The sequence below is a fragment of the Stegodyphus dumicola genome, chromosome 7 (assembly GCF_044657685.1).
Source record: "Stegodyphus dumicola isolate Sdum_Otavi_A_Nest chromosome 7, ASM4465768v1".
Classification (NCBI taxonomy): domain Eukaryota; kingdom Metazoa; phylum Arthropoda; class Arachnida; order Araneae; family Eresidae; genus Stegodyphus; species Stegodyphus dumicola.
Window position 1 is genome coordinate 32,240,190 of NC_140774.1, and position 14,963 is coordinate 32,255,152.

The 14,963-nt window shown below is 34.3% G+C and overlaps 1 protein-coding gene across 3 annotated transcripts in view; it reads left to right on the top strand.

Moving 5' to 3' along the window:
* The window catches only part of sli (slit guidance ligand), a 561,787-nt gene that overhangs the window by 243,531 nt on the left and 303,293 nt on the right, over positions 1-14,963 (top strand). For all 3 annotated transcript variants that reach the window (XM_085820062.1, XM_085820064.1, XM_085820063.1), the window contains exon 4: positions 10,996-11,067. In XM_085820062.1, coding sequence (XP_085676188.1) covers positions 10,996-11,067 — 72 coding nt within the window. The remainder of the gene's footprint in view (positions 1-10,995; positions 11,068-14,963) is intronic.

The following is a 14,963-nucleotide window of genomic DNA, read 5'->3' on the forward strand; positions in this document are numbered from 1 at the left end:
AAATATAATATACATATTCTTTTCCTGTATCAGTTTTCTTTATTTTTTTTTTCAAGGAATACTGTGATACTTTTCGAAGTATGACTTGTTACTTTGTCTTGATGAAGTTTCGCTGTTTGAAACTATCTGAGTTAACAATTTTTTAAATATATTTTTGTAAATATCGGATGCTCTTGTTTCACCAAGGGTCACAATGTATTTTCGTTTATCCTCTGCGAAATAGTTTTCGTACAGGGTTCTACAAATTCTTTTCGTGTTGCCACATGCCTCGGCAAAAATTAACATTATATTTTATTTTTTTAATATTATATTTTTAAAACCTTTTTTAAGTAATCGTGGTTTGTTATTTTAGTTATTATTATTTCAGATGTATTAGAAGATTTTCCAATTGATTTCTTTGTCGGCGGCTTTTTTTCTTGTTACCAACAATTTAACTTTAGAAACATTAGAAAAAGTATATTTTCTCGAGTATTCGTTTTGAGTCTTCTTCCCATGTAGAATTATTAATTGATGGTTTTTGTCTTTCTGTGTATGTTGCTTATTTTGCACTTAGAAACCTGAACACTATGCATTTCACAACGTTTCTGAATTATAGAGTTGGAGTATTTCTCTTCGGAAAGCGCAAAAACAGATCCTTTAGTCCACAACTTGTTTATATACGACATCTTGAGAAAAGAATAAATTCACAAACAGACTAAACGCATATCGTCTGTGAATACGCATGTGACATAAGAAAATGATGGAACTATATTCGATTTTCTTTAGAATAAAAGGTAAGCCCAACAAAGAAAATCTAAAACAGCCATTAGAAGCAGATTACAAACCACAATAGTCCCAAGTGTGACTAAGAGGTTTGAAAAGATTTATAAGCTTTCTTGAACTGTATTCTATGACAAAAGTAAAAAGGCATTCTTCAGTTTTTGGTAATATAGATATTTTTGTATGCTTATGATTTAAAATTATGTACATCGTTTAGCTTTTCTATCAATATGTTCTTTGTAAAACATTTAATATTTGTTGAGAAATTTTTTAAAACAATTTGAAATCTATGCTAGCACCCTAAATTTTTGAATCTTCAGAAGATTCTTCCTGTAAGAAGCAGAAAAAATTTAAAAACTCGATTAACGTAAGTCATGCAAATTGCAGATTAGATTTGTTCAACTGTACGGGACTTAATTTTACGTATGGAATCAAATTTTCTGCAACAAAAGTTAGAGATGAAAATATGGTTAAAAACTGCAAAAATAAAACACAGATATGTAGTACGTTGTAAATAAAATATTTTTCTGAATTAATTTCTGAAATATTTTTCTTTCAAAAATGCCATTATATCGATCCAATTTTGGTCTAACCATTATCAGTAGAGCTCTTTTTCTGTCATCTAAGAGACATATTGTGGTTTTGTACGATATCCTGAATGCATTTGTTAATTTGAGAAATAAAGCAGCTCACTCTTCAATTAAAAACCGAGATATTTCTTGAATTTGAATTTAATAAAAGTCACAAAAAGTATAACATTCTGAAATCCTAAAGAGGAGTGAAGGACATATAAATAATATTGTTGGTTGGAAGATTTTTAGACCCAAATGATCGTCCCAGCAGACGGAAGGAAAAGAAGAAAAAGATGCCTGAATTTTGGAATCCTAAAGAAGAGTAAAGAACATATATATGATATTATTATTTGGACAGTTTTTAAACCCAAATGATTTAAGGTCATGATAGAACTGCAATTTGTGTTGTTCTTCGCAATTTGTTCTGAATACATTTTTATCTATACAGAGGGTGCTAACATATTTTTAGAACAGTTTCGGGACCGTTTAATTAATGCTTAAATTATAAAGAATGCTTTTATTAAGTGATGGATCTGATGCTTTTTTCTGGACCATAAGTCTGCATCTTGATTTCCATGATAGAAGGACTTTTCGAAAAATTTTCAGGTGCATTGTTTCCTTTCCTCTTCTACTACTTTCTAGAGTCTATCAGTCGTGGTGGGTTTGCGCTTAGAAACAGCTGTTTTCAAGAGACAAAAGTCAAAATAGTTCGTAGGTGAAACATCAGGGGACTTCGCACGAATGCGTTGAAATATAATATACATATTCTTTTCCTGTATCAGTTTTCTTTATTTTTTTTTCAAGGAATACTGTGATACTTTTCGAAGTATGACTTGTTACTTTGTCTTGATGAAGTTTCGCTGTTTGAAACTATCTGAGTTAACAATTTTTTAAATATATTTTTGTAAATATCGGATGCTCTTGTTTCACCAAGGGTCACAATGTATTTTCGTTTATCCTCTGCGAAATAGTTTTCGTACAGGGTTCTACAAATTCTTTTCGTTTTGCCACATGCCTCGGCAAAAATTAACATTATATTTTATTTTTTTAATATTATATTTTTAAAACCTTTTTTAAGTAATCGTGGTTTGTTATTTTAGTTATTATTATTTCAGATGTATTAGAAGATTTTCCAATTGATTTCTTTGTCGGCGGCTTTTTTTCTTGTTACCAACAATTTAACTTTAGAAACATTAGAAAAAGTATATTTTCTCGAGTATTCGTTTTGAGTCTTCTTCCCATGTAGAATTATTAATTGATGGTTTTTGTCTTTCTGTGTATGTTGCTTATTTTGCACTTAGAAACCTGAACACTATGCATTTCACAACGTTTCTGAATTATAGAGTTGGAGTATTTCTCTTCGGAAAGCGCAAAAACAGATCCTTTAGTCCACAACTTGTTTATATACGACATCTTGAGAAAAGAATAAATTTAAAAGTAGCTGATCGTATTTCTTGTTTTAAATAATAAACTGCTGCCAGAACATTTACTTTAAAAAAAATTCTTTATTGAAATCATTCTAAACTATAATTACGCTGAAGCGCTTAATGAATACTGTTCGTAAGCTAACGAAACAACACTTGATCTTGGTTTTAATTTTTGCAGTTCGTCATTAACCCCGCCACCTTTATCTACGTAATACGAAAATTCTAAACGTAATGTACTAACAGTATGCTGTTGTTTTAACGAAATTAGCGTATATTTAAAGACCCCCTTTCCATATTCACAAAATGTAGGCTTAAACCGGATTAATCAGTGTGAGTCCAAGTAAGCAGCAATATTTTTATTTTCCGCGTACGCGTAATGTATTATTTTTCTCAATTCATGTTTTTATTTTTCATACTCGAGAAACTGTAATATGTTTTCTGTGCAAAGTTAAGAATGGTTTGGATTCATTTATAGGAAGGAAAATGGGCAAAAAAACAGACACTGTATTAGTTTTTAAGTCGCTGGTATGGGAAAAGAAAGATATAAAAAGGAGTATAATGCTTAGGATTTTGCGTTTGTTCAAAGTCTCTTTTTGAGACGAGTCATATTATTTTTTAGAAAAATATATATATATATAATAAAAAAATTATAAGAAAATCTATTTTGCAAGATTTTGCAAGCAAATACCTCTTTTTATCTATCATATCTATCAGGAAAATACCTTCTACCCGACGCTTTTTTAATGGTTTATGCAAACCGTCGTAAAAACAATGAGGTTTGTGAATAGCTTGAGGACGAAAAGTTCTTCATCCATGCCAAGGCGTTACCGAATCCAGTTACTTTCCCAGCACCGTTGATTTATAGGACCATCCATCTAGCATTCATGTTAATTAAGTTCCCTCCATTCTGCTTGTGTTTGACGAATTGAGCTACTCTTCTAAATTAACCGTGTCCAGGACTGGGAAAAATCCCTCGACCAGAGTTCCATCAAGTCGTTCAGGTGGACGAATCCCCAGGAGAGGAAGAGGAGGGGATGAGGACAGGCGGTGTTTTTATTACATCAGTCCCCTCCGATGTAATGGCATCCAACAGATTCGCCGCATGCCCCTGTGTCAACTTCCACCGACGGTTGCTAGTTCTCTTGTTTGCTTTTTTGGTGTTTATGTACGGTATGTTGGTTATGGTTTCGTATCCGCACACCATCAGGCGAGGGGAATGCGAGAGAATGACATTGATAAATTTGCAGTCGCCTTTAGCGTGATTACGGAAGCGAGAAAAAACCTGTAGCACAGAAGTCCTGCTGGTAAGGTAATAGTGGCATCCGATGCAATAAATAAATCAAAGGTCAGTTTCAACCAAATTCTAGAAAAGCGGCTTAGTGAGAAACGCGTACAACTTTGAAAGGGAATGCTGGTATGTCAGAAAAAAAATGAATTATTTTTTAGCAGTTAACTTCACTTTGCCGTCTTGGATTTTAAGATATTTTACGACAGTTTAGATTAATATCCGAATTTTTTGCCTGGCCCTCAGGGTTTCTCTTGAAAAATGGTCTGTACTGCTTCAGTGTCGTACTTACAGGTCTAGAGCTTACGGTGTTTACTACTAATGACCAACAGGGTAAACTATCACTTAAATTCCTGATTTTATTTTTACTTAATTGTCACTTACTCAGGAAGAATCTTTTACTTTCTTACTAAAATTTAATAATGCTGATGCTTTAAGCTAAAAAGGCTTTCTTAAAATAAAGCTTTTAGAGAAGTTACATGTATTTTAATTTGTTGATTTGTATTTATTTTAACTAACAAGTGAAAGTTTAATTTTAAACTTTTTATAAGCCTTCATTCCCCTAATTGTCAATGCTAGAATATTTAAAGTTGGTAGCGCGCGTGAAGGAATGCAAATTCTACGTTGAAGAAATAGTTTTAAAACCGAGTTTCAGTAGGAAAGAGGAAAAATTAGGCTACATTCGCCACCTCTTCTGTTTAAGTGTTTGCTTCCAGAGTTATTGCTGGTTCACGTGGCTTAATTGCATTTACTTGGCGGCCACTAGTTTTCGACGGGGGTTTAAGAAATGGGATTTAACTGAGTCCTGTAGTTTAGTTCTATCACTTGTACATATCTTCAAATTTTTAGTTTCATTATCTGATTTCAGTTATCGCCCAAGAAAAGGCGTAGTTTGTTAGCGTCGAGTTGACGCATTGTAAATTTTAAAGAGTTAATAAAGGGTACTTTTAACCCTTTTTCTGTGAAATTACTCCTCTTCCAGTTTTTACACAAAAGTGAATCTAGTGAACTCTGCACAATAATTCTTAGAAATGTCTCTTGTGTGCTTATTATTTTAATAGCTCCTTTTGCCTTTTGCTTTCCTTTGAAATAAAGAATTCGTTTTATTCAGTTATGTATCTACTTAATGTTCATATTTTGTGAAAATTAAGATAGAATATTATTGGGAAACCATTCTGTTTAAAGCTGCATAGAAATGAAAGCATATTAAATTCTGAAGTCCTGTTTTAAGATTTATGAGCATTTTTTACCTTTATATTGATTTTAAATAGTTAAGTGGTATTAAAATAATAAGTAAGATTCTTAAGACCCACTGAAAGCGCATACTATCTTGTTCTTTGGAATGACAGATGCTTAACATTAGTATAATGGTCCTAATATCCATGAAGTAAAGCATAGAAGCTCTCAAAATTATTTTGAAGTACTCAGTCTTGAATTCTAAAATAGGCTTAAGTATTGAATCTTGAATGGTCAAAGAATTATCTCATACTCGTTCTCAAGGGCGAAAAGAATGCCGATTTATCAATGTTCTTTGTTGCCAGAAGGCCATTTTGTTGCTATGAACGTTGCGTTGCAGATCACCATGAGAATGAATAAGCTGATTGCTTTCAAATGTATACAAGTCACACGTCTTTTAGTGAAATTATGCAGAAAAACTTATAATAATTGCAAGGGCACTTTTATCTTTGTTACGAAAAGTACGACAGATCCAGAATGCTTCAAAACGTGAAAAGAATCATTTTGGTAAAAAAGCATAACTCATAACCAGGACGTCCATCTGCATTCACTGAAGTTTAGCCGTGTTTGATAGTAACGTATTATTTGAAACGATTAAAGGAAACGGTTATGATAAAAATTGAATGCAAATCTTTTGTGAGATGTCTTCTATTCATTACCCAGTGATGTCCCTTAAAGAAACAATATCATATTAAATTTCCTGCAGCTAATGTCATTTCTTTCGGAAGATTATTTTTTTAATAAAGACATCTTGTTTAAATCACGAAATATGCTTTCTTTTTTGTAACAAGATATTTTTTTTTCCTTTGAGAACATACAGACTCCCCGTGCACCACATAGTACAACACGGGGCTTACAGAAGTAAGTTAACTAGAACATTAAAGGTTACATGTATAAATAAACATTAAAAATTACATGCATAAATAAAGCGAACAAAAGCAGAGAACAGCAGTCTGGACTTCATGTTACTGGACCATGTTAATTTTTGGTCAAGAATGACACCAAGATATTTAACATGTCATTCTTGACCAAAAATTAACATGGAAAAAGCACATTGAATTCCTTTCTGCTAAATGTGAAAAAATTATTAATGGCTTTCACCGAATTGCCAAAAATACTTTTGGAGTAAGCTACGATGTTAAGAAACTCATGTATAAGCAGTGTATTGTACCTTTCATTTCGTACGGCTGTCGTGCTTGGGGACATGTTCTTGCCAAGAAGGTTAACAAAAGAAATTTAAGAAAGATTCAACGGAGAATTCTTCTTCGTATTATTAGTGGTTATAGAACCTTAAGCTATGAGGCTACTTTTGTTCTTGCAGGAGTTCCGCCTATTGATTTTGAAATTGCATATAAGAATAATATTTTTGAGTCATTGGCAACTCATGCTTCGGAAGACTGTATTAATGGAATTGTCCCCTTCACTGATCTTCCTCATTCCGCTTCTTTAGAACCCATAAATTTCTGCGATTATAAAGAGACTGCTGAAATAAATTTTCATATGGTTTTCTTTACAGATGGCAGCAAGATGAACAACAAGGTTGGCCTTGCATTTGTTCTTTTTGAAGGCCATTCCGAGATTTGTTTTCTTAGACACCGTATACGGAATGAATGTACAGTTTTTCGAGCAGAACTTCTGTGCATTTATCTTGCCGTCAAATGGATCCAGGATCATGGGACAACATCCTCGAAGTACCTTGTTTGTTCTGATTCTCTTTCTTCTCTTCAACTTTTGAACAGTATTACCAGCTGCGATAAATTAGTTATCGAAACCCTAGTAACTGTTAGTTCACTTAGAATTAGAGGTATTGATATCTGCTTTGCTTATGTGCGTGCTCATCATGGTTTCTACGGAAATGAAAGAGCTGATTTCTTAGCTAAAGATGCCTTAAATTTACCCATTGATATCAACATTAGCATTCCAAAGAGTTATTGGAAGTCCTTTCATTATAAAAAGCTTTTAGCTGTGTGGAATGAGGAATACATTTCATCTTGTAATGCGGAAGTCACCAAAAAGTTCCTTCCTTCTATTTACCATAGACTGAATAACAAGATATTTGCCAACCATCTTAAAAGTATGGATACAATAGCTTCTTTTAAGATTTCATTTATATAATATCTTCGTCTGAAAAATTCAGTGAATAGTCTCAGAAACTTATGGAAACAAGAGTTACTAGCAAAATACCATTTCCGGCCTTCAAAGTAATCAGAACAAACTTCTGACACAGGTTGTAAAGCTGTTCGAAACTATCAGCAGACGCATCTTGTGAAATCGCTCGAAGTACCCTGGTCACGCGTTATTGGATATCTGCAACATCTGCGAAGTGTAGGCATTCAGGATTAATTTAAGGCGAGGAAACAAAATGATGTCTGCCGACACCAAATCAGGAGAATGAAGAGGGTGTTGAAGTTCGTTGTCATTTCGTTTATTTGATTGTGGAAAAACACTTGATGGCTATCTGCCTAAGGGTAGGGATGCCTTCATGGAGAACTTTCTAAGAGAAACTGGCTCATATACTCGTTACACGGATGGAAAAATACGAAACCGCCCATTTAGCCAGCCCGATCGCGGGAATCGAACCTCGAACGGAACTACCAGTGTTCAGCGACTTTTAAAGTTCAGCCGCTGTTGGGCCGAAGGGTGTTGAAGAACAAGTTACCTAACGTTGAGCGAGAAAGTTGTGCTAGCGGATCGCAGTGTGCGGACGGCCGTTGTATTGGAGGAAATTCCAATGTCCACTCTTTGTATATTGAATGGTCTGTACAAGAGTCGCCGAACCCTCTTCCCCCGGATAAGTTGCAGCAACCGTTTCAGAACTCCCTCGTAAACTGACAGTTGCACACTCGGGTAGAAATTCATGATGGATCAATTCCTTGATGTCGAAAAAGGCAACCAACATCATCTTAATCTTGGATTTTGTCAGCCGACATTTTTGGGGAGGTAGGAAAAACGAACACTGTGTTCATTGACTGTCGCTTGGTCTCCAGATTATATTGATATCACCAGGCGTGAATTCCTGTAATGATGGCTTCAAAAAATTGCGTCTTTCGGTCAAATATGTCGATGAAATCTCCAGATGTTTCCATCCGAGTTTGCTTCTGCTCGTTTGTTAGCGTTTGCAGTACAAATCGGTCACAAATATTCTGCTTTTTCACATGTTCGTGATCAATAGCGCTTACTCTGTTCATTGTTTATTTTCAATATTGTTTACCTTTTTGGTATCATTCTCAAAAATAGCCGCCAATCATGCCCAAGCGTCCGCGAGATTGTGCTTAACGGTCGACCCGAAGGCAGCTCATCCTCGACACTTTCCGAGATGGAAAATCTCTGGAGCATTTAAAACGCACATTTGTTTCTCACTGCTTCATCATGCAAAACTTCATATTAATGCGTTGCTCCATTTCATGTTCCATTTTGCAATGACTCGTGTTCTCATATTGAATCCGTTAGTTTGGTCGCAGCATGCACCCACTGCTTCTCTTCAGTGATTTGCACGATAGAAAGGCGCTTGTTGACGTGTCTCTCATTGCATATGCGGGGGCGCCTCATCCTAACCAAGACCGTTTTAAATCTCATGGGATCATTCACCGAACTTTTCAGACGTACCTTATATATTTATTTATAAGCTCACTCGTAGCAACTTGCTTCTATAGGCATACGGTGTAAAAGCTTAACAATAAGACATTATGGCTTTTTTGGATGATATTCGATTTTATGAGTGTATAATCGAACGTGAACGTTTATTTTTAATGCTGTTGCATTCTATTTCTAATTTTTGATTTTCTGTTTCCAAATTTAATTAATTATTCTTTTTTCGTGTATATATAAAAATTTATGCATTTGAATTTCGTCTTGAAATATGAAAAATGTTAAAATGTTGTTATCATAGTACAAAAAATCTGTTTAATGACGGATGTGGGACAGTACCTGTTAACTAGTTATAAAAGCTAAAGGTATCCCATCCCCATTCATTATTAACTGAACTGAACTGCTAACTGCCATCTGGTCAGTAACTGTATCTTTGGATTAATAAACTAACAATTTTCGTTTTCTTTGTTGTTGAGAAGTAAGAAGTTGTTGAGACGAAATAAAAACGCATGTTTTATTATGAAGTGCAACTTTAATTAAAATTTAGTTACTGTTGCTGAATGTTACGATGTATTTGATCTTGCCACAATAAACGTGTAAACTCTATTCATTTCTTGCACTACCTTTTGAGTCAATCTTCATTGTATCCTTTAAAGTATAACCAGATATAATACTCATTGTAAACTCATTGTAAACCTCATTGTAAACCTTTGGTAGAACACATATATATAAGTTACGAGCTACGAGATATATAAGTTACAATTTTTTAGCTACATTCACAAAGTTTAAACTCTATAAGCTAGAAGGTCCTCCCTAAAAATCTTGTAAATTTGACTAATAGCAAATCGCTATTTATTTTATTTTGTACATTAGCATAACCAGGCCATTATGTATAGTTTTTTCTTACAACTTAATGTGTTTTTTCAAGCGGACGCGTCGGAAAATGGAACAGAGAATTGAGACTAAAGTTTCTGACTAAGTTTTTTTCAGTTAAATATTCAAAAAGAGTTTCGTATGTACTTTCAATTGTCTGTTTCGAATGGAATTAGCTGGATTCGAAAATCATTATAAAATTTCCCCTGAAGATTCAGTAATGAGATCCGAATTGTGCTAATCTACCATTTACCGCTTTTTTGTTTTTGTATTTTTGCTTAAGTCTTATGTCTTTATTCTATTGTTTAAAGTTTGCCTTAACTTGATCAACATATTACTTACAATTAGATTTGAATTTTATTTGTAAATATTCTAGTGATAATTTTTACACTTTTCATTGCACTTTATTTTACTTATGTCAACATTTGTCACCGGAACCACAGTATCTAAACTTCTTTTTAGCGTAAGCACTAAGAAATTTCTTTTAACTTGTTTTCTAAATTTTGCAGCTCAATGCGCAAAGTTCTTGACCACAAAGGTCTTTTTTAGTTTGTTCTCCTTTCTTTAATTAAGTTACGAGCTAAATATATCATCAAACAATATTTGAATCTGGTATATACTTTGTAGAGCATTGAATATAACTCATTTCAGCTGTTCAGTAGAAGTGCCATTGCATAGCGAATGTTAGCAGTATATGATATGGTTTCTCACAGTACCCTTCTTTTACTACAGGGAGCGCCATTTTCTTTTTCTGAACATAACTGATATAATGCATTATGCTACACAAAAATATTAATTATCCTACAAATGTGTTTGCTTAGTTGTGCATGTTCGATCGAAATTTTTTCATACCAAATTTCGTCAGGATCGCAAAAGTCTTCTTGGTGCTTCGATTTTTTTATCAAAAGAGTGTAGATCAGTTTTCCATGCTAGAGTTATCACTAAATCTTGTTTTATAATTGAACATTATATCAAAGTTATGGCAAAGTCGAATTAAAAAAATTAGTTCGTATAATTTTTCTGTGAAATGTGTTTTAAATTATCGCACCTGAAATTATTTGGAGGTTGAACATAAACCATAGTTTCTTATATTAAACATTTAGGATCCTCATGAAAATGCGTTCAAATACTAATTCAGCACTGAATTTTCTCTAAAAACGTAGTGTAATTTTTCTGTAAATGTAGTTAAAATTGAGATCTTAGCATCTGATAATGCAGTGCTTTGATTTAATAATCCTTTTTTTTTTCTTTTTAGGAGGCTTAATAATAACAGACTTCGAAGTTTACCTGATCTTCTGTTTTCGACGATGCCAAATCTACTGAGATTGTAAGTACAACCTTTATTTCGCTAATGAAACATGAAAATAATGCGAATATTTGTAAATCAGATTTCAAGCTGTCTCTATAAAGTCACTTGAAATTAGTATAATTTTATGAAAAGTATTTATTTTTACTTAAGCTAGAAATGCTTCCTGAAAAGAATAATGAGTAATATGGTTTCGTGAAATTAATGATATTTACAATAACAATTAACTGTCTCGACGAAAAAGGAAGTATGGTATTTTTCCTGATACTTCATATCATTTTGTTATCCTTATCTACTCATCAGAATTTTTGCTATGAAATTAAAAGATACATATATTTTCGAAATTTTTTAGCATTGTCATTGTTCGGTTTTATTAAAATTTTCCCCATGATTTAGCAAATATCTATGTGTTAGTATTTGAACAACTTTACGCACATCTTCAATCACGATGATGGAGTCTTGAGATTTTATGAAAAGAAAATTAAATCTTATAACTTTTTGTAAAGCGTCTCATATTTCATTCGTTGCTTAAATCATTTCTTCTTCTTTTAAGCTGCAAAATTATAAAGAAGAATTATGAATTACGGGAATGAATACGATTATTCTTTTACATTTTTGGTGTAAAATAACAAGAGATTGCTCTAAAAAATTAACGTTGCAAGAGCCTGACGCAGCAATGAAATAATAATTAGCAAAAGAAAATACGAGGCATTTTTTTAAAGTAAGAAGCGTTTGGAAATAAGAAGAAGTAGAATTTTCTTTCAAATTTTATTTTTATATGAAAGCCTATACCTCAGTCCATATTTGTTCACAATTTCTACCAATAATAAGATACTTATCGTGTCGTACAACCAGTTTTTGAATCCCCTGTTGATAAAAGTCTGATTTGACATTCACTACAACACGGTCGTTTTGACCTCAATCATCGTCGTTGTGGCGAAGACCGTCCAGATGCTTCTTCGAAGGCAGAAACAGATGATGTCACTGGGCACTAGATCGGGACTGTGCGGAGGGCGACGAAATTGTTTCCAGCGAAATGACGCAATGAGATCTTGTGTTCGTTTAGTCGCTTGTGGATGGACATTGTCATAAAGCAAAACGATCCCCTTACTCATCATGCCACTCCTTTTGTTTTGGATTGCCCGGTGCAGTTTATTTGAAGTCTTACAATAGATCGTAGAATTTATTTTGTCATCATGGGGCAAAATATCCAAGCACCACCCCCTTCCTGTCCCAAAACACAGTACACATGATTTTCCGGAATGAAACTGTTTGCCTGAATTTCACTCTCTTGGGTGATGATGAATGTTGCCATTCCATTAATTGTTGCTTCGATTCTGGGATAGCGTAAGCCACTCAAATTTCTTCGCCTGTGACAATTTGGCTTAAAACATCATCACTTTCCTCACTGTACTGCTGAAGGAAAGTTACAGCACTACCTGAACGGTGGTTTTGTGCATCTCAGTCAACTTTTCGGTGCCCAGCATGCGCACAATATTGGATAATTTAAGCGTTCGCTCGCAATGTCATGCATAACACTGCGTGAAACTCGAGATCAAGTAACGAAATTATCAGATAATGACGAAATCGTAAAGCGTCTGTTCTGTTTCATTCGTTCGTCAATTTTCTGCACCACATCTTCAGTAATGACAGAAGCTCACCCACTTCGCTCATCATCATAAATATTTGTACGGCCATCTTTGAAAGCTATGATCCATTTCCATACCTTTCCATCGCTCAATCTGAGGATGAACTCCAGCCACTTTCACTTCTTTAGCCACTTCTTTAGCACTAAGAAAACGAACTACCGATCGTGTATCAAAGTCGGCGGGATTCTCAATCTGCAGAGTCATTTAAAATATTCAAAAACAGAAGCCATTGAAGAAAGTATTTACATTTTCAAAGTGTCTATCCTTACCTAGTATTACCTGTTGGAAAAAAAAATTATACCGACTATTTGTGTGAAATCACTTCTTAATTTATATGATTAGCTGAACCCGGAAAAACAAGAAATATCGTGCTGGTATTGAGTCTATCAGTATGGAATGTGACAAATCTTGGATACATTAGTTCCATTTTTCAAAGTCTGTACATCATAATTTGGTTTCCAGGAGCAAAATTAATTTCAATTATTTAGGGCTTAATTTGGTAACATTGTGATAGTTTGATATCTGCCTATTTTCTTATGGGTTCTTTCGACGTTAACACGGTCGAAAGTTTCTGTAATGGCACCTGTGGTTTACCAATAGATCTAGATAAATAGCGCGCACACGCGGAATGCCGACCGCAGCGCTGCTGTGCTGGAATTTCAAAACTGTATTTACTTCAACCCTTAATTGAACGAATTTTTTCAAGTCAAAAATGCGTTAGAATTAATATCAAATAATATAGGAAAACTAATAAAAAAATCTAAACTAAGTTTCTATTCCAATTTTTGAAAAAATGTTATTAACGGTTTAAAAAAAAAAAAAAAAAAAAAAAAAAAAAAAAAAGATAGGAAAATTTGTAATAACAATTTTGTGTGATAATACATACCTTATAAACTTGTTCAAACAATTTTAAAACTTTGAATACATCAAAATAGCAACAAACACAAAATCAAAAATTCGTAAACACAAATGATGTCCACATCCTACATATCAGCTCACAATAATGACCGTTACATCGCCGTTAGTGGTGCCACCACACTCAGAACAAGTCCACGAATTACATTATGGCAAGAAGCGTATGATTTCGCCTGTCGTTGACATCAGCCTTGAACATTTCGGCCTTGAGCACTATTATACGACACTGCTCAGTTTCCGATTTTGAAGGAGATATCCCAGGGTATGGGTCCAAGGATCTCACTTCCCTGTTTCCCTACCACTAAACTACAAGAGAAGACTTTCAGTATGCCACGTATTTTGAATGTACCCGTATCACTCAGATATTATTGCATTTATTTAGATATTATTATTTATTATTGCATCATGCTTTCTCCTGGATTCGAACCAAGGCCCATCTGTGTGGCAGTCAGCATCAATAACCATTATACCGGCTTGACGGCACAGAAACGTATTAATATTAAACTGATTCATTTAAAATTTACATTGAAAATTGTCCAATAAAAATGAAAGTCGGTAAATTGAAATGTTGAATTAATTACATTAAAGATCATTTGATTCTGAGCTGCATTTACTTATAAACAGATGATAAAGATAACTAGCGGGCAAGCCCGCCAGCTGAGCGGGCTGAAGCCCGCTTTTCATTGTTCAATGTTCATGAGTTCCCATGTTCAATTTCAAAATTCTTTAAGTTGGATCGATATTCGAAAGTTGGACCAATCTGTCAGTATTCAGCGGTTTTGCGCGGACTTCCTTTGCTTTGTTCACGTATGCATCGAGAAGGTACTCATACACGTTACACATGCGTAAAATCACAAAAACACCCATGCACCCAGCCCGCTGGCCGGGATTCGAAAGTTGGAACGAACTACCAATGTCCAGCGGTTTTGCGCGGGCTGCGCCCGCTTTATTAAAGTATGCATCCGGAATATACTGCATACACGACACAGATGTGGAAAATCACGAAAACACCCATAGAGCCAGCCCGTTGGCTTTTATTCGAAAGTTGGTCCGAACTACCAGTGTTCAGCGATTTTTCTCGGGCTGCGCCCGCTTTATTCGCCTATGCATCCAAAAGATACTGCATATACGTTACACATGCGGAAAATCATGAAAACATATATGGAGGTAGCCTGTTCGCCGGGATTCGAAAGTTGGATCGAACTACCAGTAGGCACTGATACATTCTATTTGAATTTACAACTTTAATTAATATATTCTGTTTGTATCTATCATGTGTATCATCTATCAGTATCTATCACATGATTTCGCTGTGCTACAGTTCGTAAGCCTGCCTATGGCTTAATGCTTAAG